Genomic DNA, 25897 nt, shown 5'->3' with positions numbered 1-25897 from the left:
GACAAAGAAATAAGAAAAAAAAAAAAAAACATTTACCAAATGTTATGCACCAAAGTTGTAAAATCCGATGTGGTTTCTTGATTCACGAGACCTCTACTTTTGTCAACCTCCCTTGGCGCCCTCATGGATAATATCTAAAAGCAAACCTGATCACCCCTATACCCGCGCCAGAACTCTTTCATCAAATTCATCACGACTAGTATCTTCCATAGCCACCACCGTATCCCTGCTGTCCGTACGGTGGGTAGCCTCCTTGCGGAGGAGGGGGCCCTTGGCCGTAACCTGGTCCGGGGTAGCCGCCGGGTGGGCCAGGAGGAGGAGGGCCGCCGCCCCATTGACCGGGTGGTGGCGGCCCCCAACCCTGCTGAGGTCCCGGAGGCCCGCCATACTGCGGTCCTCCGTAGCCTTGAGGTGGCTGACCATAGCCTTGCTGCGGCTGACCGTATCCTTGCTGCGGCTGACCGTATCCTTGCTGCGGCTGTCCATAACCTTGGCCTTGACCATAGGGCTGCGGGGAGTGACCGCCATAGCTGCCACCGCCGCCGCCACCGGAATGCGACTGCGGGTTCAGATAGCTATCGGCTTCTCCACCGGTTGCCGCACCTTGGTAACCAAATGTCTCGCCAGCTGGGGGTCGAGATGGTGCATGTGCAGGTTGCGGCGAGCTAGCTCCCATGTAGCCAACGCCGCCGCCAGACCCGGCACCCATGGCGTCGAGATCTCTGGTTTGCAGTTGACTCCACAAACTGCCAGTAGGCTTGCCATGACCCAGCTGACCCACGCCGCCGTCGAAGATTCCGCCTCCGTGAGAATGACCTTTGTTGCTGGCGCTGGTCAGGACGTGATTCTTGCCATTCTTGACACTCTCCGAGCCAAGAATGTGGTTGAGTTCGTGGCGACGAGGATACTCATCGGCCCACTTGCGAACAGTATTGTACATGTCACGTTGGATCTCGACGCGCTCATCTCGAATGGCTGGATGGTGGAAAGCGCGCAGCACGTCGTTGACGACCTCTTCGACAGGCACGCTAGTGTTTTCCCAAGCGTAAAGAATGCGGCTAGTCATTGACAGTCAGTTCTGTTCCTATACGTGGCATCTTCTAGAGCTTTGTAACTTACGGAACGACGTATTGCAAAACCGTGGCACCGACTCTGCCGGCACACGAGTTGAGAATGTTGGTGAAATGGTCCTTGCTGAGCATGGAGTGTGTTGGGTCGGTGCAGTTGGGATTCTTCCAGGGCTCAAGCTGAGAGTTGGCACTGGCAGTGATTACACCTGATGAGCCATCCTTCAATACTTTTGTGAGTTGGCTGATGATTGGGCGAATAAAGGGCGCAAGGAGACCCAAGACAAATGCCGTCAGAGTCTCGCTGATGTGCTCCAGCAGACTTTCTAGACCTGGAATCTTGGCGATGCCCCTATTGATTGACTTGACAATTTTGTCCCTGAACTGGAGTATAGGATATATCCGCTGAGCAGTCTTGACGGGATCAAAGTCGGCGCTCATGCCAGGAATAGCATTGGCATTCGCCCGGCTCAAGTCGCCACGCGAGCGCACCTCGTTCTCACGCTCTTGCTCCGCCGCCATGCGCTTCAGGTTACTGGCTTCAGATGCAAATCCGCCTCCGATGCCTGGCAACTGACCGACAAGAGATATAAAGTCCATGGCGCCGCTACTGCCGCCAAAACCGCGGGTACCACCTCCACCTCCCGTCTTTTGGGCCGCCTCGGCATTCTTCAAAGCAATGTCCAGCTCGTCGACCTCGGATTGGGTAAAGTGGTCATTGGCTTCACCGAGGACAGAGTGCAAGAAATCCACGCCACCAAAGGTTCCGGTCACCAAGGGGTAAACTCGCTTGCCATTGAGGTGGATCTCAGACTGTGTACCACAGTGGGTGAAGACGTCGTGATAACCCATTTCGCGGAGCGCGAGTTCACAGTAGTTGCTATGAGCCGAGAAATCCTCCATACAGTGCAGAGCTTGGCCGAGACATCGAAGCGCCTCGCACAGGTCCTCCTCTTTACCCTTGCCCGAGGATCCGCTGGTGTAGAGTCTGCCGTAATGTATTGATCGCGCAAAGCTGAAACGAAGATAACCGGCACTGGTAGCCCAGCCGCCAGACTCATTGGCAATGTAGTTCTTCATACCAGTGCGCGGGTCAATCTCAGTTTCTGCAGGTGACACGGGGCCGCGCAGTCGCTTATCGAACTCTCGCGCGTCCTTGCCATCGGCGTAGCCAAGAGGGTTGTCAATATGCTCCTCGGGACGGTAAACTCCCAGGCGCTCTTCAGTAACCTCGAACTCCTCAGTCGCGTAGCCGTTGGCCAGGAACGACAAGACCCAGACGAGGATGCGGATTGTCGCGGCATTGACGCCCTTCAAACTGCCTACATCAACGGCCTGGGAGTAGTCTCGGAGCCAGTTGCCAAAGTAGGTGCGCTGAACGAGCAGTGTTGTCCACTTCTTGCCGTGTAAGAAGGTGAGAGTCTTGAGCATGTCCTCAATGTCGCCGTGTCGCCAATTGACTCCCTCGACCTGCGCGATCGAAGGAATGTTGCCAGCTCCGAAAGCTGCCGCTTTGCCGGGCATGAGCACCAGGATAATGCCCAGGACAAGCAGAAAGCTGCCAAAGCCCAGTCTAGACGCCATGATTACAGTCTACAGCAGGCGCGGGGAGGGGAGAAAGCTGATGTTCTTGGGCAGGCGACCTGCGAATAGTCTGTCTCTATATTTTCTCAGAAGGAGAGTCGTATGTTTGTTCCTACACGAAGCTCCTGCCTCGTGCTGACAGCCCAAAGGGGCTCTTGGTGGGGTAATCTCGTCTTGTATTCTAGGACTAATGAGATAGCGAATCGAACTCAGCAGAGTAGTCAAATAAGTAATTTTTGGAGCGATGCGAGGAGGAGAAAAAAATGAAGAACAACGTGGAAAAGGGAGAAAAATCACTGAGTAGGTCGATACACTAGAACAGGCTGCACTTGGCTGGATAATCGGCACAGAAGACAATGCCCAACCTCGAAGCAGTGCAGCTCATGAGACCTTCATTCTAAACAGGCTATGACATAACAGCTGATGCTTTGCCCGCCTCCCTTGGAAACTACCCCGCCAACCCGCCATCATAGAAGAGAAAATACTGAGCTACTACCCAACAGGGCTTAGTCTATAGACCAGAGAAATCAATTGATTCATCCCAGACTTAATTAATTGCAGCCAGCAGCCATCGCAAGCAGGATTGATTTGTAAAAGAAACACCCATGTATTCACGCCTGTCACGTTGTAATCTGGCAGCATAAAACCGTGGTACCGAAAGTTGCAGATTGACTTTCTACCTATGAATATCTACCCTAGGTATCTACTGTGCCGAAAGCCCCTCGTCGATACAAACTCGTCGTGATTCCAAGGCAAACCAGTATATGCTGCATTTTGCCTCCCCTTCAGATCAATACCCTGCAAAGGCTGTGTGAGAGCTTCATGGCCATGGCGTGTATATTGGTCTTTTTTGGCAACAATGCGTAAATATGCATATGCACGAGAACAAGAATTTACATGCTCAACCTTGCAGAAACAGACTCGGATGACGATTTGCCCATATCAAGTCGGAACGTGCCGCTGGCATATTCCCAACTTCGTGGTTTGGTTAGTCGCCGCGAAGGCTTTCATGGAATGGAAAGTCATTGCGTTTCTGCTCACCCTGCCGTCGAAAACATGGCTCTTTTTTTCTTCTTTTCTGGTATTACTATCAATTTTGTTTTCTCCTTCTGATGAAAGTTGCATACCGTTGGCAATGAGACTGACGAAAACTGTGGCCTTGTCAGTGTTCCTGTCTGAATGAGCTGACATTTGGACTCACCCATGAGAAAGAAATTCAGATCAAGAATGGACGGATAGAACGGTAAGCATTTGTAAGGATGCAATACCCTCTTCAGACGCGGGCTGACGGCAAGATAACATTGACTGCTTGGTTCCAATAACCAGCGCCGCGAGAAGTCCATTGAGGCACAAAGTGCAGTCGTAAAGAAGACATTTTTTTTTCCCTTTTAGTTCTTTTTGGTTGGTGTTGGCGATTCATTCCTAGCTCATCCAAGTGACCAGGTCAAATAAATTGGCGACTGATGTTTACCGGTCATCCTCCGTATGATGGCTCATAGATCGCGAGATCCCTAGGTATGATGTCTCCAAAGCATCTAAGGCAATGTTGGATGGAACCTGCCGCGATGTAGCTTCCACCTGCTTAAATGTTTGCGCAAGATTGTGAAATGTTGACGACTCGGATGAGTAATCAATGAAATTCGGTGGAATGATGGAGTCGTCATGATAACGATATTCTCGTTGTGCGTGTCGTGTAGATTGAAAACTGGCAGACCTGTCCCCTTGAGACCTGATATATATGCTGTTGTCGTGAAACATATTTGCAGAGAGACGAAGATTTATTTATGTAGAGAACGAGTGAAAAGAATGTGCCTGAAACGAGTAACAAGATAATGGAAGAGAAAAGAGTCTTGTCTGGGCCAAGGCAGCGAAAGGAGGCTTCGCAATATATGGCATCTGGCCATAGCCTAGATGCATGAAGTCTGGCTCAGTGGCCTAAGGATAAGGGCGGCCATATCGAGGTCCAGGCAGGCGTCCAAGGTTGGGATTGATACCGGGACCGGGACGAGTTGCGATGGCAGGGTTGGTACACAACATGCCGACACGAGATCCAAACTTGGATCCGCGAAGCGACACCATGTGTTTGCGAATGTGAGCAGCAACAATCTCGCGATGCTGAGGGTTTCCCTGGGTGAGGACCCACTGGATCAAGTAGTTGCCATACTGATCGCTGGCGATGTCGATCAGGGGGATACGGGGTCGGTCGACTCGTCCCTCGCAAACACGGTCAAGGTAGCGGCCCAGGAAATCACCACCTCCAATCTTCAGACACTTCTCGACTACCTTGGAAGCGTACTGGTCCATACTATACTCTGCGGCATATCGGATAACGTGATCAATGGCACGACTGCGATCGGCGGGAGCGCCATGCTCACAGATGTGCTGAATACACCAATTGCCGAATTGGCCGTGGGCGACAATGTCAATGTTGGCAAGAACCTCCTCAATGCACGGGCGCTACAACATATTAGCATGCAAGACCGTGAGTAACAATTTCCTAGCAGACTTACCTTGTCATCCTCGAGGCAGTTCTCAAAAATGTTTTGAACAACCAGACTGCCAGTCTCTCCGAGAGCAACCTCGTGCCACATGCCACGCAGAGACTCATTGACGTACTTCATGATCTGCGGCGGGGACTCTGACCAACGAAGCTCAAACAGCTTCTGCCAGACGTGGCAGGCATACCGATGAATGATAGTCTCGGGAATGCGGCGAAGAAGCTCGTGGACCATAACGGCCTTGTAGTCCTCGGGGACCGAGTCGAATGCCTTTTGAACCACATGACAGCCAAAGGGATCCATAGAAAGACTTAGAGTGTTTCCACGGATGGACTCGGCAATCTTGATCACCTGTTCTGGAGTGCCGTGCTCAAAGCAACGCTGGACAAGAAAGTTGCCAAAGCGGTTGACCATCAAGGGATGGGATTGGAGGATTATTGCATCTACAATCTCGTACTTTTGGTCGGGCGTACCAACCTTAAGCTTCTGCTGGAGAAAGATGGATGCTTGTTGATCGTTATTGCAGACAATCTTGTCAACAATGTACTTCCAGTTGCAATTGACATTGCGATCAAGTAGGCGACGGTAGTTCAGGGGCTCAGTAGTAGGCAGATAGGTAGGACCTTCCGAGACTGTGGGCTGAAGAGACAAACGAATCAGTATTGGCCGTTTCACATATTCAAATTGGCTTACCTCCTGCTTCCAGTGGCCATTTCCAGAAGTGAACTCAGTAGCCAGCGGGGACAAGGCAGTACCAATGGCGCCGGGCTGATGGTTGGGGAAAGGCGCTGCAGTGATGGCGTATTGGCCATTCTGGTTTGGTCCGCCTTCAAAGGGACCTTGGCCATACTGATTGTTGTAGTTACTGCCTCCACCATATGGACCTTGATTTCCGTAAGCCGAGAAGCCACCAAAACGATCAAAGCGACCACTGCGACGGTTGTTGGGGCCCCGAATGGCCATGTCGTAATCGGGAGAAACACGATCAGAAGCTCTGTAGGGCTCCGAACCTGAAGCAGGGTGGTAGGGCATACCTGATTCAACCAACATCGAGTTGCCTCCTCGAGAAGCCCAGGGGTTGGCAGTGCCTGGGATCTCGGTTCCAGACATACCTCCTCCTAACGGCTGGTTAGGCTTGGCACCGTTCCAAATGTGACGTGTGCGAGTGAAGCCGTTCGCAGAGAGCGTCTCGCTGTTTTCGGATCTGTTTTCATCGAATCCGGGCCAAGAGCTGCTGTTGACAAGTTGCAAAGCACCAGTGTCGGAAAGTCTGGAAGCGCCATCCTCGTATTTGGACTCGAGAGGCGAAGCCCGCATATTGCCAATGTTGGAGTCTCGGATCTGGCTTGTTCCCTCAAGCTGGAAGATCTTGCTTTGAGCGGCTGCTAGCTGCTGCTGGAGACGGGCAACCTCATCATCTATAACAAGATTGTCCTTGGCATTGGTGCTGGCAGGTCGAACGTTGGCAGCAGCAGTTGAAATATTCTCGACGGCGGGCGTTGGGGGCAGTGAATTAGTACCAGCGTCATTGGCAGTCATGAAACCAATGGGCTTGCGGGGCATAGGGTGGCGGGTTTCGCTGTTGTTTTTGATGTGCTTGAGCAAGCCGTCAACCAAGGGATTGGGCTCCTCATCTAGCTCGGTCTTCTCGATGTGTTAGGATAATTTGACAAGCTTCAATGTCATGAAACGTACCACAATGCTTCGATTCTCCTTGTTGGAGATGGCCGACTGCTTCTGATTGTGGACAGATGCAAGATCATCATTAGTCTGGGTTTTGATGAGAGCAATTAGCAATGAAGAATCCAGAGGGCCGAGTCGATAAGGCTGGTGGCGATATCGTGGCAAGGAGCTGAGGGAGGGAAATGAGGAACTTACGACGCAAAGATGTGCGAGAGCCTTGACAGTCGCGTCCTCTCTAGAAGAGGAAATCTTGCGAGTATCCTCTGTAGGGGAAACCTTGGTCGTCGGAGGGCGGCGGACCGTGGGCGAGCCCGTCGAGGGCGTGCCGTTGGTTCCCATGGTGGTGGACTATGGGTTCAGACTGGGTGACTGCTTGTGTGGTGAGTAGCTCGATAGAAGACCTCTTTTCTGATGTTTTGGGACCACGGATTTGGCAAGCAAAAAAAGGGAAGATGATGATCAATATGGCCAGATAGAAACCAGTAGATCAAATGTGGGTGGTGAGAGTCAGATGGAGGGGGGTTTGTGATGATGGGGAAAGAAAAGATGATGGGAGTGCTTCCAGGACCTTGGGCCAGTACCGTAACAAAGTTTGAAAGTGCAAGGATGGTGGAATTGGCAGAAGGAAAGAGAGTGCCAGGTAGGTTGTCTTTTTTTTTTTTTAGGCTACTCCGCCCTGGCTGTGACAGTTGTGTCAGAGGGCAGGTGCAGTGCAGATTGTCCTTCCTTCACTGGGACGAACACTGATTGTTCACGTCCGAGAGCGGGTACCCAGAACCAGGGACAATGCAAGAGGGAACTTGGATGTGAATGAGGTGCCAGGAAAGATGTGAATCTTCGCCCAAAGCTTTTCGCCTGATACTTGTATTGTGTGATGTCTCTGTTTGAGACGGAAGACGATTTATTGGAGATGAAAATGGAATTTCGAGGGAACTGGCAACATATGGCCAGCAAGGTGAACGGCTGGCTGGCTTTGCACAGAAGAAGACCACAGCTGTGAATTTTGCAACTTACGTCTAGGGTCAAAGAGTTCGTGGGCTCTTTGCAACAAGCAGTTGTCCAGGCGAGTGAAGATTGCGTTGATTTCAGCCTGTATTGCTTGGAGTTGAGAATGATGTTGGAATGTGTCAAGAACTGGTGGGAGTCCAACTTGACCTGTGACTTGGTTGTTGGAAAGTAACAAAGTTGGTGGGCCAAAGTGTGTTGAGTGAAAAATCAAGAAAAAGGTGATACCCAGCGTTTGAAAAGGGGACTACTGGGTCTGGGCAGACTGAATCCTCGAGCAGTTGCAGACACTGCTGGAATTCAAATGCAAACAGAGTCTAGACTGCGTCCTCCACTTCGTCGTTGGGACAAGTTGCAATTGCCTTGAGAGAATGACTGTCCAGCCGAAACTGAACACAAGATGTGCAGAGATTTGGCTTTGCCATGAATTGTCAAGAGCCAACAACAGTAGAAGAGTGCCAAAGGCAGGCTCACATAGATGTTGAGTAGCAGGAGGATTTCGATCCTTGAACAGAAAGTATCGTGGGTCAGGTTCTTGCTGCAGGCTCGCCGTCGGGGAACCACCGACTGTAGTCCAACAGAGTTTTGACTTGGTTGTCGACCTGTTCAGATGACAGTCGCCGATGAAATGTAGGCGAAAACAGATGCGCAATATGCCGTAGATGATTGATGAGTCTAGGCAAAAATATAGAGGCTTCACCACGGCCTGGACAAGTGTTAGCCAAGTCAGAGAGCTATTGGTAGGGGTTGACCGAAGAAGACCGTAGATGTCGACGACGCGTAGACCAAAGAAGTGCGCAGTAAAGGTGCACAAATGATCACAGTTAAAGGCGACTCGCAGGTTGGTGAAGTTGGGAAGTGGCCAAGAGTACTGATAACGCGGAGACAGTAATGAATTAATGGAGAGTCAAGAGAAGCTACCGTCTAAACTGCGCAAGGCAAACAGTGGTGAGACACAAAAGACGCAGGTCGATCCAGGTGAACAAAAGGGGGGAGGTGGTATGTGATCAGGGGGCAAAGGAATCAACGTAGTGGAAGTAAATAGAAGAATTCGAAAATAAAGGCATCTTGTGGGATAGGTCTAGATAAAGATGGTGCTGCTGTTAAGCGCAAGTTGGTGCTGTTAAGCTTAAGGTCCGCCGTTTGCAGTTGAATCAGTTGTTACAGAGGTGCCTGATAAGCCGGTATGCAACCTGTTGTTCAGAGAGTCTAGATCAGTCACAGGCATATTATGAACGTAATTGTTATTGATGGGGAAGCAATGGATAAAGCAGTCCATTTTTCCGGACGATTCGAATCTGGCTGCAGCTCATGAGATAATCTCAATGTTGACGTTCCCTCATTTGATGAATAATTAACGCAGCAGTATTCGCGACAAAATAGGTCAGGACTTTATTGCTACCTCCTGAATGCCCAAGTACACAACAAACACAGAATCTCTCAAAACTCTGGCCATCCTGTCCTTGTGGCGCAACAGGCCACTGATGTATGTGTTGATGCAATACCACAATAGGTGTTGCTACTGATGACTAATGAAAAAGAGTATGGTATCGAGATACGATATTGTTTCTTTTTCTCTCTCGCGAATGGACTTGAGCAAATTGCTGTCTAATTCTCGAATGAACCAAGAGTTGTCATCAGAGAAATAGAGAGAACAAAAGGGGAAAGACTATTGAGCGATAAAAAAAAGTGAAAAGGGAAGAGGGTAGGAAAAAAAAAAGGCACCAGCCAGGATTTGAACCTGGATCTTTCCAAGGTTGAGATATTGGCAGGATCTCAGAGCCCATTCTTACAGTCATTTCCATCTCGACTCTCTCTCATGGTCCTAGGGAGCGACCCTTAACCATGGAGGAGCTTTGAGGGAGACCCTGTAGACCGTACTCCTTCTCCGTCTCAATTCACAATGTTGTAATGTGTACCACTACACCACTGGTGCTGAGTTGTTGAATGTAGGCTGTTCATCTAGATCTATAAGGTCTCCTTTGTTCAGCACCGGGGAAACACTCTGGGATGCAAACGGCGATCATAGAACTCCCACATCGGATGAAAAGCCCTGGATTCTCTTGTTGCCCCTCGCAACCATGCGCCATTGCTTAGCTTCTGAAACCTATCATTCAAGATGCCTCTAAAATGCTGGAGGGGCAGCAGTAAATCTTGAATTGAGAAAGGTCCATCTCAATAGTACCCGGCCATGGTTATCGGAATGCGTTTGCTTGCGCTCGCCATTGAGGTTGCTCATCGACATCTGCTGGGTTAGACAAATCGTGGCGAGAGTCCGAAGGCCGCTTTCTAAAGTGCAGCACAGGCAAAATCGTTCAAAGTCTCGCTTCAAAAAGGTCCAATGGCCGTCTTGATGTATGGTAGCCAGACTCCCAGCCTGACCTCGATACAGGTGTGTTTCTATTCAGTTTAGTTCCATTTCTGCCCAAAAGTCACAGCAAGTAGCACTTGACCTTTGCGGATGATTCATCTGGCGGAGTACCTTTCATTCCCAGGTTGGAATGAACCGAGAAGGAGGTTGTGGGTAGACGGCTGTATGTTAGACTTGCCAAGAAAGTCGGGACATGAGTCTTTGGTCAATTGAAACAGCGCAAAGGTAGTACACTGGAGCTCGAATTCGAAGAGTTCACATGATGACATGATGATATCGACATATTGATGCTGTCTACATCTCCCAAAAACGCCGCGATTGTTGTACATGTATGAATAATATCTTTTATCGTATCGTATCCTATTTCTTTTTGGCTGAGAGAAAGGTCACACGTTAGTGAAGTCTGCAGATACGGCCACCATGATGTTGCTTACCTCCTGCTGCTGCTGGAGCTGTCCTCTTCTTCTTGGGTGGTGCCTTTCCACGCTGTTGTCTCCTGTTCAATGTCGTCAGTATGTCTATCCAGTCTATGCGGTCGCGGTCTGTCTCAAAGAGCCGTCCTTACCCAGCCAAATGTTCTTGCCAGTCCTCCCACTCCTCATCGACACCCTCAAGCTCTAGGCTCTTGAATTGCTTGTAGAGATCCCTTAATTGCGGACCCTTTGGAGGATAGTAGTTCTTCATGCTCGGTCCCTTCAATCGCTGACGCAGGATCTTATTGCCCATGCGGACGCCAGTCGGGTTAAACGTGGTCGAGAAGATTTCGCATTGTTTCTGGTTGGCAGAGTTAGGATTTCCGAGTGGCGCATTATAGTCGTAGCACACGCACCTTCATCAGGTCAAGGACCCGCGCTCGTGGAACCGACATCTTGTATCTTGCAAAGGCCCGGAAGCACTGCGAATGAGGCCTTGCTTTGACGTTGGAAGCTCCCCTGTCGTGATGTCCAAATTTCCGCGCGACCATCGGGCTCGTCGCTTGTCATGGTGTTATCGATAAGCAGCCGCGCAGGTACGTACCTCATTTGGGTGCCCCACATTTCGAGGCACGTATGTATCATTCAATCCATTGATGTTGATGTCTGGTAAGTAGTACCAAATACCTGCCTCATTAATGTATTAAATGTAGACAGCATTGAAGCCAGACAACAAACTCAATTGAGCTGGGGCGCTCAGGGAGCATTAAATAACAGAAAAACCCTCTACATAACCTGTCTGCAAGCAAGTTTATGAAATCAATGTCCACCTCTAGTCTGGATTCATTAGAAGGCATTGAAGCCTCTGCAAGCACCTGTGTGGTTCCGTCTACTTTGCTATATACCACTCATCCTTTGTTGACCACAAAATAGCCTTGCTGGTGTTTGGCTACACATCTTAAATCATTTGTACCTGCATTCCTTTTGCCTACCGGGCAATCGCGATCAACAAGGCGCCCAAAAGTTGATGGGACACATGTAGCCGGCTACTAATGACTAGAGTCGATCTGAGGTATACCATTTCATACTAAGTTGCACAAACACGTTGGAAAATCCTGGTACCCTTGGACGTTTGTCCCCAAAATCATTGAAAAGACTTCTTCTTTACATCTGTGTGTAAAGCAGGATATTATTACAAATTTTCGAATCATACAATCGAAATCGTGTGTTGGACCGATCTTTTCACACCAAATTTGCGTCGGCATTCTGCAGCCCCACTCTTCTCTCGGTCTCTTTCCAACCTCACCAAAATATTCGGTTTTGTGACACTCGACAGTCGACCTCGGGCATCGTGCGGCCAAGTGTCACTGATCGTCATGTCCAAAAGACAATTCTCAGATTTTGCGCTGCCGGAGAGCAGCACAAGTGAAGACGTTCTTGGTTCAGTGTCCCAGATCGTCCAACAAGCACAAGACCTGCTGCGTGCTGCGCAGAGCCTAAAGCAGGATATTCAGGATGGCAAACAGCATAGGTACATCGAGGGTGGCAGCCGCCTAAGGGCAATCACGGCAGACATAGCCAACAATATAGAGAAGCTCAATGCTCAGCCTTCGGCCCCTCCCAGCAAGGCTCCCAAGCTGCAAGATGTGTCGGCAGCTCCAGTCCGCATTCCACACGCCATCGATCTCACGCCTTGGACACCTCACGATGACGCCAAGGCCAGGCCATTGCCGTCGCTACCAACAATTCGTAACACTACATTGGAGAGTGCTGTTTTCACCCACGCTGGCTTGTCCAAAGATCCGACTGGAAGCTATGAGAGATTGGAATGGATTGGTGATGCATACCTGTATCTCATGTCGTCTGCCTTCATCTATCAAACATTCCCCCAACTACCTGCGGGTCGCTGCTCTCAGTATCGCGAATTACTGATTCGAAACAAGACGCTTGGAAAATATACGCAGCAATACGAACTTAACAAGCGTCTCAAGTTGCCACCAGAGTTTCGCGGCCAGAACGACATGGCTCCTGCGACCAAGAAGCTGTATGGGAAAGTCCTGGGTGATGTTTTCGAGGCCTACATTGCCGGCATTATTCTAGGCGACCCTCAGCATGGCTTGTCTAGCGCTGCCTCATGGATCAAGGTCCTGTGGAGGGGCGAGCTTGAAGAAGAGCTTCACAAAGAGTTCCGAGAACGACAGGAACGGCCTCCTATTGTTACTACTGTAGCACCCTTGATGGCCAACCGGCCAAAATCCGAGTCTAGCACGGCAACTTCTACGGATGCCCCTCCCAAACCACTCGCGCCACCAAAAGTCCGACTTTCTCAGGCTCTTGGAGGCAAGGACGTTCTCATAGAGTATAGAGATCAAGGCGAACCAAAGACGGAGAAGAAAACGGGGTTGCCGTGGTACACAGTAGGAGTTTACCTTCACGGATGGGGTGTCAAGGACTTCAACATGGGATACGGGAGTGCACTCAACAAGAAGGAAGCAGGTTCGAAGGCTGCGCAAATGGCTCTTGATAACAAGAAGATGATTAGCCGCTTTGCTCAGAGGAAGAAGGACTTCGATGCAGCAGTGCAGGCTCAGCGAGGTTAGGGGTAGGATAGACAAGGTCACAACTGTGCACATGTACACATTCGACACACCACCCGCTAGCGGCTGCTATGGTATTTAAGGACATAGCCGAAACGGACTACAGGTATGCATTCTATGGAGTAAGAAGACATGCAGTAGAATCGACATAATTGCCATGAACTGTCTAATTCTTTACCAACCCGAAACCCTGCCTAAGGACAAGATACAACATGATACAACATGTCTCAAGGTGGAGGTATTTGTGTAAACATGCATAAGATATAGTGCGGAGGGTCGGCCTCAAATAGCGTGAAATGGTGGCGGGAATACAGGATGCATTATGATTCGCAAATGACGGCTTCAAATTCATTCATGGATGCGTCCCTCGGGTGAAGTGATCCCGCTGGATTGGGTCTGGTCGGGTGTGCAAACATGTCGTTGACGCACTGCGACCTCCAGCTGTGTTCCGAGTCATCAGTCAGGGCCAACATACTAAAGGCGGTAGCACAGCGCATCGCCTAAAAAAGTTAAAGCACCTGTATGCGCACCCAAAGCTTTCCCCCGGTTCCCTGCGCCGAGGCAAATGAAATGCCAGGGTCAACCGCCGAAAGCTCCCCATTCTAGCAGCACATGTGGGACTTGTCGACAATGGGTCCATCTCATGATAACTTACCCTCAGTGCTTGGATACCAATCGTGACATATTACAACGCACTCTACCAAGACATCCGCAACTTCTTTTATGTCTTGCCCGTTTGTTATTTGTGCAATTAGCCTACCCGAGATTCTGTGACTGCACAGGGCCGACCGAGCCCTGTCTCTGGCGATTGATTCGATTCGCGGAGCCGCAAGCACCCGACTTCTGCGCAACAGCTGGTCGGCATTTCTCCAACAGAACGATCAATCCCCCCGTCAGCAGCTTCCTCGGCTGCAGTTGAATTGGGCACCCAGGAAGAAAGAAGAAAAGCGACGCGTCGCAGCTCTTCGGCCATGACCTATATTATCGTATAATCTTAATCGATCAAAATTATACTACAGAAAGCTCAAGATCCTGTAAATGAACAGTCCCAATGGCGGACTCGGTTGGTGAGTCGTCAATCATTGGACCCTTGTCTCAATCACTCCCGGCCCTAGCGATCGCAGCGCAATCCACACGTGCTTCGAGGCCTCGCGGTCGACCATGACGACAACATGAGCACAACAGACCGAGCAAATAAACACACTCTTATGAGCTCTATGGCTTTCAAGGCTAACACAGTTTCCTTCCACGAATAGACCGCGTATTTGTCCATGCCCTAAACACAGTAAAGAAGATTCCGAAAACCGGCGCATCGCGGCCTCCACCCGCAGACCGACTCCGGCTCTATGGCCTGTACAAGCAAGCAATGGAGGGGGACGTGGACGGGGTCATGGAACGGCCGTCGCACGCGGCCCTAGGCGTCACCCCAGACGAGTTGCACCGCGAGCAGGGCAAATGGGATGCCTGGAATGCCCAACGCGGGCTGAGCAGGACCGAGGCCAAGCGGCGGTACATCGAGGCCCTGATCGAGACCATGCACCGGTTCGCGACGACCCCCGACGCGCAGGAGCTCGTGTCGGAGCTCGAGTTTGTCTGGAACCAAATCAAAAACAACAGTCCGAGCACGAGCGAGACGAGTCCAAAGGGCAACAATTCGCCCGAGCCCATACGGAAGTTTGCGCAGCCGTTGCCAGGGACCGAAGGGCCCATGAAAATGCTCAGTCCCATGAGCGAGGACGACGAGGTCGAGAAAGAATATAGAGAAAGACTTGCCGATGATGATGATGAAGGCGACTATGTCAAGAAAGGTGACAAGTGGTCGCGCAAAGTAGAGAGAGCTCTGGTGCGCTTGTCGGCCGAGATCGCAGCGCTTAGGGAGCAGATTACAACTGGGAGGGAGTGGAAATCCAAAAAGGACAGAACTTTTGTTGCTTGGATATCGTGGCTCTTTTGGACAGCCATCAAGCACCTGGTCATTGACTCATTTATACTAATCATTATACTCATTTGGATGCGGAGGCGCAAAGACAGGAGGCTAGAGGATCTATGCAGGTCGGCGCTCAAGATCGGTCGAGAATATGCGCGGAGAGTTTTGCCATCCAGATGATGGACCTAGGTTATACCCCCAAAGAAAAGGAAGAAAAAAAAGACCCACGGGTCTACTCAATGATGAAATGCTGCCGCCATATACTATACTACTAGCGAACGAATCATAGTCATGTCTGCTACATTTGATCAGTTCAAAGTTGTAGCATCAATATATCGACAGTGAAACCAGAACTAAGACAATCAATTTCACTTGTATGACCACGCCCAAGATGCTGGAAAGCAAGCCACACCATACACAGTCTTACATAGATCTTCCGAGCTTTCTTTATTGCTGATGTGCAATGCACCTGGCATCTGCCTTTCACTGGGCCGGTTTGGTCATTCAAAATATATGCGCTTTTGGACAATGCCACCAGACCATGGTGTTTCATTGTAAGAACCGTACTTGACAGATATGCTCAGGCATATTCTTTACTCCTGTAAAGAGCAAACGAAACGGGGGTGTTTACGAAAATTGATGTTTATTATGTCAAGGACAGAGAACAATACAAGGGGCCCTTCATTTGCATATCAAAGGCGTCCAGCTGTGACATGGCCTTTATAGCTTTACATCTGGAATTCAATAACACGACACATATTAATCAATAATGAATAAATTGAACTGCAACCGCATCCTTTTACGCGATGCAACCATGTCCCGATTCTGCACCAAGGGTCCAATGTACATACCAAGCCAGAGCCCCACGTATGTCGCGCAGGTCTCGTCTGTGAGACTAAACTCTAACATCTTCAACCATTGCCAACTACTAAAGATTGGGAATAATTACCTATCTACATTATATGCGAGATCTATCCAAACAAAACCATTTGTCATTGATACTCTACAAGTCAGTAATCCAGGCAGTATCGTATTCATTTCGAACATGTAACTAATCTTTTGCACAGGAATCATGCCCTCAGACTTTTCATGAAACATTTTGGAATTTCCAGGCTTAGGAGTCCTGCAAAGCGACACCACGGGCGCAAGCGGTGTTACAAGTCCTTCTAAGGCTCACAAGAAGGGCCAAACGAACAAATTTCTCGTGCGTGCAAGCAGTGTCGACACCACAGAGGAAACAATGCCAGGCTCACCACATCCTGCCATCCGACGGAGGCGTCAGGGCTCGCCTCATCCCATCGCTATCACCGCGGATGAGATGGAGCCCGAGTCGCGCTCCACGACGCCAGAGCCATCCAGGAACGGCAGCAACACTCCGGCCGCCAAGCCGCAAGTCGCCCCGAATCACATCCCACAACACGTTGGCATGGCGCCCGCAATCTATGTCCCGGCCACCTTTGACTTTACCAAGCCGCGTTCTCTGCCCTCATCCCCTGAGAGAACGGGTTCATCGTCTGATGCTGCTGCTGCCGCCGCCGCCGCCGCCAACCCATCCGCTACATCGCTCCGCGTCGACCGCGCCCTGACCGACCTCGAGGACCACATGACGGCCGTCAAGCGCAACATTTCCACCCTCACCCTCCAGGAGGCACGGCGGTGCCATCAAGAAGCCGCGGCGCGCGAGATGGAGCTCGCAGACGCGGGACAGCCGACCCCGCGCTCCAAGCGACTGCCGCCGACGCGAGAGGAGGAACGGCAGATGCTCAAGAACCTAGAGGGCCGCAGCGTCAGGGGCGTGTCGTATGGTGTGCCCGCCGAGTTTGGCCCGGCCTTTGTTCCTGGGATTGCGCCACACCCCAAGGATACGCCCAGGGAGGCAGTTACTACGCAGATTTTGGATTTGTTACGGTATGGAGGGTTTCAACTGTAAGTCGTGATCATGAGCCAATGGTGTTCCCCTCCTTGATGTCACGCGTGTCTCTAGGCTATTTATATCTGTGGTTGATTATGCATCTTCCCGAGACACCTGGGCCGAGACATGACAATTCCATTATCATCCCGAAACATCCACCCCAATGCCAAGAAACAAGATGCTGACGGTTACTCCATTAGCGATGGCTATGAAAGCTTCTGCGCGACCTCTAGAAGGGTGACCGCAGCACGAGTCAAGCAAGACATTGCACAGGAGGTCGCCAGGAGTTTGGCACAGAATCAGGGCGATGATTTGGGCGAGAAAACGCCAGTAGCGAACGTGGGTGAAGTCCAAGACAATAGTATGCGGATGGACATTGACTAGCGATGGGTTCTGAGCTGTTCAAGGATGTACACTGTATGGTTTGGACATGATGCATTAATATTGCGTTCATCTTGAGGTCACTTTATTGATGCTGAAAGAGTTGGAATTCCATCTATGAGAAAGCTATTCTAGTCCAGTATTGCGGACCTAGCTGCTTGGAATCCCACACAGCGTACTTTGGTCTGGCACTAGGAAACCCAAGAAAACCATTAATCAAGCTTTTGCTTCCTCATTCAATCTCTTCAATCCTCGGTCTTACAGCAGGCGCCGTAGCGGGCAAGTCGGGTCTTCCAAGATTGAGTCCTGCGAGTGTCTCCAGCCCAGCTGGCGGTGCTCTCATTTCTGGCAACATGCTGGTCATTTGCCAGTTGCGCAGACTTTCTGCCACATCAGAGGCATGCTGCCGGACCAACCCGTCGGTGTCTGTGCCAGCTACATAATCCAAAATCCTGGTTATTTCCTCGCGACTAGCATCCGTCAACCCAAAGCCCAGACGTTTGCCCGCTTCTCTAGCGTCCGCGAGGGCCTTGACAAAGGTTAGAATGAGTACGATGGCAGCTCGTCTTAGGATGGCTGTTTCCATTTCCGTCTCGATTGTCAAAATGTTCAGACACAAGTCCACGCTCGCTTCCACTAAAGTCGAGCCGTAGCCGGCGATGTTGGTCTCCATGCCGACCAAGAAGACGGAGAGCGCAGAGGCTCGGATCCGAATATCTTCGCTGCCACGCTTACTTTCCCAGCCCTGAAGAATCTGGGCCAAGACATCGTCTCGAGCCTTTTCCTCTTCGGTCTGTCCCTTGCCCTCTTCTTGCAGCTCGCTCAGGTCGGGCACGTCTCCACCCCATGCCTTCTCGGCGGCCTTTTGTTTTTGTTCCCGGAGACGTTGTTCCCGGTTCTGTTTTGCTTCAGTCTTGGCTCGGTGACCACGTCGGCCAGCAATCGATAGCATGCTCTCGCCGACTTGAATAGCGGCATCACCTGAGAACATGTCACCCAGCCGCTGCACGACCTGCAAGATGGACTCGCCAAATCGCAGGCGTGTGTCGACATTGGCACGCTCATCGGCATCAACATAGTGTTCCAGAAGTTCCTTTAGGACTGATTTGGGATGCTTCTCTGACAATTGCACGAAAAGCTTCATGACGCGGACATTCATGTAGTCGTCTTCCTGGCCAAGCAGAGAAGAACAAAGAACGAGAATGCCTTGAATATCAACTACCGAGCTGTTTGCTTTGATGAGACCCGAGATAAGGTTGAGTCCTTCGGCACGGACTGGTGGAGGTGAGTCGAGCTGGGTAATGTAAGACATTGCCAGGCTGTAAGTTTTGCGGTCTTCGATCTGGCGGTCCGTAGGTGCTGTCGTGCGCTCCAAGGGGTCTTCGATTTCGTCCCTGTAGGTAAGAAGCAGACGGAGATTCTTGGCCGTCTGTGAAATGTCGGGATGACCAGCCTGGCTGATTCTCTCTAGAGACGATTCGATAGAATTGAGGACATCCTTATTCATGTCCGACCTCTGGAAGTTCGGTGTTGTGATGACGATATTCAAAAGACTCAAGGCGACCGCCACTGACTCGGCATTCTCAGACGAAGCCTCAAAATCAGCTAGCACCTGGCTGGCAAGCTCAAGTAGGCCTTTGGAGTCTGCAACCAACTTGTCGGGAATCCTATCCATCATGACTTGCAGCACTTGTGACTCGATTATACGTTTTACGGGGTCTTCCTTTTCTTCATCCTCGTCGACTTTCATGACTACATCTTGCTGCGTCGTGAGTTGCTTTGCAAACGAGCGGCGAAAGAGCGTGAGAAAGACGGTTGAAATATCCGTATCCGAGGCAGCACATTGCAGTATCTCAACGAAAGACACCGCTTTGGGGCCCAAACTTTCCCAGTCAAGCTCCACAACTGCATTTGCGACAGAACCACGGGCTCGTACAACACATATTTGTGGCTCCTGCTGACTGTAGCGCCATACCCAATTTTCAGAGAGAGTATCTCCGTTATAGAGAAGAAAGTCGACCAAGTTTAAGTATTTCTCTGCTTGCCCAGCGATTTTGAAGTAGATGGAAAGCAAGTTTCTTGCTGGAGAGCAGATTGTCTCGCGAGTCTCTAGGTCGGCTTCAGGCCAAGAGCTGAGGGTCCACAGTGGCTTTACCAGGGGCGAAAGAAGCCTTGTTGTCAATCCGGGATTGGGATGCGAGTTCAGTTGAGAGGTAAGTCGCTTCAATGCCAGCGCCAAGTGAACCGGCTGTCGGATTATCGTCTCCTTCTGCAGATCAACGATGTCGTCGGGGCCAGCAGTGAAGATCATTGTCTCATGGGCAGCTTTATCAGATGACAGCGAGGGGTTGATGGCTGCGAGCATAGGTTCCGCAAATGATCGCCACCCGGGTGTGCCTGGCGCGCCAAACTGCCTCCTTCCCAATATGCCGAATCCAATGACATAGGCAGCTACTTTAACCAGATCCGGACCTTCGGCGCCATCGAGGAGCGCGAGAAGTTGAGGCGCTATGCCCGGAAACCACTGCTCCGGCGTGACCCCGGCAGGAGGGGTGGCCAAAAGGTTGGCTGCCATTTTCATGGCTTCCATGGTAATGTTGGCGCCCTGCTTCTGCGGCCCGGCTGCTTCCGAAGCTTTTACAGTGCTCGAAGGATGGGTAGAAAAAATGAACTCTAGCGTGGCCCTGACACCATCAGGTCGTTGGGGGAGGAGTGTCAAGACATCCATGAACCTCAAAGCGAGCCATCTTGGAACCCGATTGGGTTTGATGAGGGCATTCAGCGCTGCAATGAGAGATGTGGTCCCTGTACTGCGTCACCATTTAAAATCTGTTCGCAAGCAAGAATATGTTTGGTCATACCTTGATATGAGGTTTCCGAACTCGCGCTGAGCTTCTCCACGTGATGCTTCCTCACTGTCAGGGTTGAAAGCTTTGGTTCCTATAGTTTCGAGTGAGGACTGAAGGGCGCCTTGTGTTCCGGCTAGATTATTCATCTTGTGACAGCTTGGCCGGTGCCAACGGAAAGCACGGATCGGTCTCGGATGGCTACTGGATTGGCTATACTTTGTTTCTTATACACGCTGGAAGAACTGAATTGGTTCGATGCGAGTATTCTTAGTTCTCCTCATCATAGAGAGCAATGATGCCAGTGCCTAGTACAAGCATCCGTCAATCAAAGATGCAAAAAGAGCATCGTCAGCGGGAGGCTCTAGTATGAACAAATCGGCCCGCTTTTTAGACTGTGCTAGACATGCACGCCCAAGGTCTAGTCCCTAGTTAGGGCCAGCACCCGCCCGCCGTTGGTTGCTAGGGGCACGTGTTAGCGCTCCCCCGGCGCGACGTCCACTAAATTCGGCCTCGACGCGAAACGCGTGCCGCACTTGTTTGTCTTCCCCATACCATCACACCAAACTGCCACCAAGGCGACCATTAACGATTTGCGCGACCGGCGTCTGAAATATGTCTTTGCCGTACGATTATTCGAGATACGGCTTGAGCTTCTCGTTTGGTCCGTCATGACGCCTCAAGAACAAGTCCTCTCGTCCAAGCTCCTCTTGTAGGATCGAAGATATGATACAACTTGCACCTTCGCCTTCCCAACAGTTCTCCGATTCTCGTTTTCCGAAAGGAATGTCCAACGGACCCCATGGCCGGGCCTTATCAACTCCCGTCTGGCACGTCGCAGCTCAAGGTCCGTAGCAGTCCTAACGTGCTCGCCGCGTGTGGTTTGCCAGGCGAGGAGAACCGGCCGATGGGAACGGTGTTTCGGAACTTAACCCTAAGCTATCACTTGGTTCAAGTCTTGCGCTCATAGTCGCCCAACTTTGCCTTCTAAGCTGTCGGAACGCTTCGTTATGCCGTGCGCTGCTGAAAAGCAGTGTGCGCCGAGCGGGCCTCCGCATGGTGGAAGGGCAATGGGGCATTCCAGTCGCCGTCAGGCGAGTGAGGGCTTGTGCTATGAGTTTAATGTAAGAGCCCCTGGTCTGGTGGCCGCTCGTCAGCATAATGCCGCTGGAAGTGTACTCTGGCCGTCATGGATCGTTTTGGCGAAGTGAGCCGCATGTCTACTGAGGAGATGTCCTTCTGAACATGATTGCCTGTCTGGATATTTGTTGGCTACTCTGCCACACGTGCGCCCAGAGATTCGAAGGAGAGCTTAGCACAGGCTACAAACAGAACTAGGCTGCCGAGACTTCTACTTCTTCATCACCGATGGTTCCTTCGCCAGAATTGCTCGATAGAGTAAGCGAGTGCCATTCGGCTACCACAGAAGACTCATCATTGGCCTACTTCATCGATTGCCTTGCTATCCGCTTTCAGTACCTTCGAATCCATTGCCACGATCCTACAGCTTGAGCGATCGGCATGAAACCCGATCTGCTTTGCATCGCATTTCAGACTCATCCACCCCTAGCAGCATCAGTTCGCAGACCGAAACCACATCATGATTCTCTCATTGATGTGTCACTTGTGTGATCCGGCCAGGCGCATCAACCGGGAGTCATTGATAGAATCAACGGCAACTGGGCGCCAAAACCTCGGCGATTTGCTTCACAGCAATCGACCACTTCCCTCTGCCTGTGTAATATCAGGCCAGAGACGACAGCATGGTTTTTATGAACGTCTTTTGTCCATGCGAAATGCCCTCCTTGCTGCTCTCTGGAGCTCGATGGAGAGGAAACCAAAAATCCAGTTCTTGTTGGCAGTGCATACAACAGAGATGACTTGTCTTGAGGCATGTGATGGACCAACTTGAACTCAAGCCACCGAGTCCGGAAATGACATATTGACGACGATGCTGGTCAGATCTTGCAGCTCTACATTGGTCAAAGCAGCAGTTTGGCATGGACGCTCATCGCGTGTGGCGTGACACTTGGCCGGGACCCTTTACTGGATGTCAAAGCTTTGTGCTTGTCCGGCCTTTTGGATCGCCCGCGTGGTGAAGCGTTCTCATTGGCAATTTTTTGTACCCAAAACTAAGAGAAGCAGTCTCATGGCTGCTGCTCCATGCTGTCATCAGCGGTACTGCGTCTAAACCTTTTCGAAGGATAAGTTAATCTTTACCTACTGACACCCAAAGACTGACTATACAATAGAAGCTGATATACGATTACAATCAATACGACTCTGGGTAGCCCTTCTTTGCCCATTCTCTGAAGGATAGTCCGTTCGCCTTGGATGGAAGCTTCACCAGAACTGGCACTTCCTTGTCCGCCTTCTGACCAGTCTCCGAAGCTTTGTAGACGAGCTTCTCGTCGGTCAATCTCTCGAAGCCTGCCTTCTCAAACAGTGACAAGGCCACGTCGGATGACTCTAGATATATGGGAAGAGCCAACTGCTCTGCAAGGTCAATACCCCATTGAAGCAACAACCGACCAATGCCTTTGTGCTGGTATTTGGGATGCGTAGCCATTGTGACGCAATCTAAGTGTTTATCAGCATACGTATCGAGTTCTTTCAAGCAGACCACTTACAGACGTGCCTTCGTCCACCGAAGAGCTTATCTCTCATGGCCCAGTTTGGGACCAGGACTGTCTCGGCCTTTTTGCGCTTGTCGCCCTTGAGCCATTCGGCCCCCTTTGGCTTCTTCCACAAGGAGTTCTTGTCTGGGCGCCAAAAGACCTCCCATTGGGCCATACCGACGACAGTGCCTGTCTCCGAGTCTACGCACTTGATTGTGTATCCGTTCTGATCGTGGTGTAGCCAGAGCGTCGTTCCATGTTTGTGAGCTTGTCGATCGACACCTCCGGGGAAGAGGAACTCCATAATCTGGGCATTCTTGAAGGCTTCAAAGTAGACATCGTATACCGGAGTGATGTCCGGTACTAGCATCGGCAACACTGCAAACGGCATCTTGACTGATGAGAAGGAAATATAGCCAAGGAACACCTATACCCAAGTGGAATTGTATTGTGCGCAGACTGTGCGTTTGGTATCGTCTCGATAGAAATAAAATAATGCAGACAAGAAATTCCAGGAATTTTTGAAGCTATCGATGCATATAAGCACAGAGCTTTTACCTCTGCTCTTTACTACTTTTTCAACTATCCTGCGAGTGCGAGTCCGGGTCCACGGCACGCTTTCTTCTAATAATCATGACATGCCATGGTTCACATGCAAAGTATGGATGTATGCAAACGTATATCTTGGACATTGAGATACACTGGTTTGTCTGGGCAAAATACTACAATAGCCAGGGTTTATCACGAATGGGTCAAGCTCATCGCCGCACCGAAGGCCGAGGATTGGTTGTCCGATCCGGTGCGTGGACCCCCTCACAGCCGCCCACTCGCCGCCAAGCCGGGCATCTTTGCTCAATCACGCAATTGAGCGCCGAGTTTGGTCAATCTTGACCCAGCGGTCCAACCAGCATCCATCTATTCTCTATTTCCGGTGCAACTGGCCTCGTAATCACTGAAACGTGAAGATACCAAAAGGACTGCATTCCTGTAATTTACCACCTACATACCTATAGGAGAGACTTTTGGAGGAGGCGTCGACGACTGAAGCTCCAACTACCTGGCCCTGGCCCGCATTGCGCCCGTTGAGGCAGCTCGATCTTATCTATCTGGGCTATCTTTAGCACATGGATTCCGGCAACCGAGCGCGGAGAGTAGTCTACTGCGACGACGATATAGTTGCCAAGCCTTTTTGATAAATGAACCGGCTACGTCGGTTCAAATTTTTGGAGTTTGTTCAATGAGATTTTTCTCAACATTGAACACAGCACAACAAGCAATGATTTGGTGCCCTTGGACCTTATCTCACGTGCCTTTTTACCATAATTTGTATGCATGCGCAAGTTCCAGGTGGCCCGCAGATCACTACTGCTTGAGCTAGGTCTCTTGGCGCGGAGACTCCACGATGAGATATTATGGATCGTCCCATATGTCTGAGAGATATGGCGCGGAGAAGCTTCCTTCTACAAATGACATTGTGATCGTGCCTTGAAAAGAAAGGCATGATGCACGATGAGGGAGCCGCATAACCTCGATCGCCGCCGCAGTTCAGGGCGGGTCCCAGGTGGAGTATGAGAATTGCGGTAATATGTCACGAGATTCCCTTTGTTGCATTCTGGCGTCTTTTTCTTCTAGTTTCCCCTCGGACTACCCAACGACCGAGAGGCTACCTCCGAACTAGAATTCAAAGGATTTTTAGCAGCGCAACCCACACATTTGATTCTGGAGTTGGATATGCAGGAGCGCCCCCCGAAAAAGAGATAGGGCTCCCAAATTGCGGCGTTTGCTCGGGTCTCTTCTCGGATATAAAAATTCACCACCCGGGAAAACACATACATGATTGCTCATCAGCCTAGTCAAAGTCGTGCCAAGCCTCGATTCCCTAGAACAGATTCTCTTGGATGCATCACTCATGATCCATGTGATAGTTGCCATCATGTGATTCCAGACGGCATTTCCATCGAGTCTAGATAAATGAAGAGTTTGGTCTTGGCAAACAGCTAGCTACCCACACTCCAGTGCACGACCAGACCAAATAAGGAAGAGAACTCAGATTACCTGGTCATGTTGAGGTGCCTCAAATTGCAACAAAGAATATCACTCTTTGCCAACTATCGACATGGTATTTCTATCATCTTGCCACATGGTAGATAGATGTCATGGTCACTACCAGGGCGAAACACGACATTTGCAACTTGCAAAGGTCTGCCGGCCAATTTCTTCTCCCAGACACAACAGAGCTGTCCAGTTCTTCACCTAATCCTTCTCCTAGTTGAGACATGATCGTTTTATGAAAGAGTAAGTTCGCATACCATTACGCTAGTTAATAAGAGAATTCAAATGGAAAGAACTCGCAGGTCTCCAACGAGGAAACTGAGCTAAGTACAAAGCGATCTTGTGCAAATTCGTTTGTAAAACTTCAGTCCTCATGGGACAATCCTCGTGAGATGGCGCACAGGCAACGTAGTCCCAGCAAAGCCGGATGCGAAATCAAAGATACATACAGGAAACCTAATGCATCCACAGAAGGGGGAAGGCTCAACTTAATGAGGCATGAGGCTAGAAGGATATATCAGAAGCGTGGTCTTTTTGAAATCCGTCAATTGACAATGCCTGCGTGAGGAACACTAGCAGAGAAGAGCTCATTACCCTCGAGCTGTGTACAGTCGATTAGGTATCTACCTTCAAGGTCATGTGAATTCTCCAAGTGCTGCTCAGCAGCCTGTGGTACGTGTATATGTTGCTCTAGTACACGGCAAACCGTGAAAGATCACATATAATTGATATTTCACCATATATCTCCTCCAGGAATCTCCGAGAATTCTATTGATACCTATTGTATTCATCGACTAAGTGCTGAGCAGTTGATTTGGTTAGGTACGAATTCGTAAGTTACACTGTTGTAGGACATGCGCGGTATGTGACTATGACGGTCGCTCAGGGAATGTGTGACACAGGCCGGGCAATTCAATGTTATTGCATTCTATATCTAGAGTCT

The 25897-nt window shown here is 50.4% G+C and overlaps 8 protein-coding genes across 8 annotated transcripts; 3 read left to right on the top strand and 5 right to left on the bottom strand.

Annotated features, from left to right (window-relative positions):
- Positions 1 to 196: 196 nt before the first annotated feature.
- PFICI_08518 (uncharacterized protein) lies at positions 197 to 2651 on the bottom strand (the record flags this gene model as incomplete). Its single annotated transcript, XM_007837099.1, has 2 exons — positions 197 to 1058; positions 1120 to 2651. 2 exons carry the CDS (start codon positions 2649 to 2651, stop codon positions 197 to 199), a joined length of 2394 nt encoding a protein of 797 aa, XP_007835290.1.
- Positions 2652 to 4586: 1935 nt separating this feature from the next.
- On the bottom strand, positions 4587 to 7171 carry PFICI_08517 (uncharacterized protein; the record flags this gene model as incomplete). The annotated part of the gene is made up of 5 exons (XM_007837098.1): positions 4587 to 5108; positions 5162 to 5788; positions 5843 to 6793; positions 6845 to 6919; positions 7028 to 7171. 5 exons carry the CDS (start codon positions 7169 to 7171, stop codon positions 4587 to 4589), a joined length of 2319 nt encoding a protein of 772 aa, XP_007835289.1.
- A 3430-nt stretch (positions 7172 to 10601) lies between these two features.
- On the bottom strand, positions 10602 to 11076 carry PFICI_08516 (uncharacterized protein; the record flags this gene model as incomplete). The annotated part of the gene is made up of 3 exons (XM_007837097.1): positions 10602 to 10704; positions 10774 to 10982; positions 11038 to 11076. 3 exons carry the CDS (start codon positions 11074 to 11076, stop codon positions 10602 to 10604), a joined length of 351 nt encoding a protein of 116 aa, XP_007835288.1.
- Positions 11077 to 11997: 921 nt separating this feature from the next.
- On the top strand, positions 11998 to 13221 carry PFICI_08515 (uncharacterized protein; the record flags this gene model as incomplete). Its single annotated transcript, XM_007837096.1, has 1 exon — positions 11998 to 13221. One exon carries the CDS (start codon positions 11998 to 12000, stop codon positions 13219 to 13221), a length of 1224 nt encoding a protein of 407 aa, XP_007835287.1.
- Positions 13222 to 14269: 1048 nt separating this feature from the next.
- PFICI_08514 (uncharacterized protein) lies at positions 14270 to 15325 on the top strand (the record flags this gene model as incomplete). Its single annotated transcript, XM_007837095.1, has 2 exons — positions 14270 to 14285; positions 14475 to 15325. 2 exons carry the CDS (start codon positions 14270 to 14272, stop codon positions 15323 to 15325), a joined length of 867 nt encoding a protein of 288 aa, XP_007835286.1.
- Positions 15326 to 16385: 1060 nt separating this feature from the next.
- PFICI_08513 (uncharacterized protein) lies at positions 16386 to 17441 on the top strand (the record flags this gene model as incomplete). The annotated part of the gene is made up of 2 exons (XM_007837094.1): positions 16386 to 17071; positions 17258 to 17441. 2 exons carry the CDS (start codon positions 16386 to 16388, stop codon positions 17439 to 17441), a joined length of 870 nt encoding a protein of 289 aa, XP_007835285.1.
- Positions 17442 to 17670: 229 nt separating this feature from the next.
- PFICI_08512 (uncharacterized protein) lies at positions 17671 to 20433 on the bottom strand (the record flags this gene model as incomplete). Its single annotated transcript, XM_007837093.1, has 2 exons — positions 17671 to 20248; positions 20300 to 20433. The coding sequence occupies 2 exons, from the start codon at positions 20431 to 20433 to the stop codon at positions 17671 to 17673; spliced, it is 2712 nt and encodes a 903-aa protein (XP_007835284.1).
- Positions 20434 to 22556: 2123 nt separating this feature from the next.
- PFICI_08511 (uncharacterized protein) lies at positions 22557 to 23293 on the bottom strand (the record flags this gene model as incomplete). The annotated part of the gene is made up of 2 exons (XM_007837092.1): positions 22557 to 22864; positions 22915 to 23293. The coding sequence occupies 2 exons, from the start codon at positions 23291 to 23293 to the stop codon at positions 22557 to 22559; spliced, it is 687 nt and encodes a 228-aa protein (XP_007835283.1).
- Positions 23294 to 25897: the final 2604 nt, after the last annotated feature.

The sequence above is a fragment of the Pestalotiopsis fici genome (genome assembly GCF_000516985.1).
Source record: "Pestalotiopsis fici W106-1 unplaced genomic scaffold PFICI_Scf_6, whole genome shotgun sequence".
Classification (NCBI taxonomy): Eukaryota; Fungi; Ascomycota; class Sordariomycetes; order Amphisphaeriales; family Sporocadaceae; genus Pestalotiopsis; species Pestalotiopsis fici.
The sequence above is the reverse complement of the archived record's forward strand: the minus strand, read 5'-3'. Positions and strand labels throughout refer to the sequence as shown.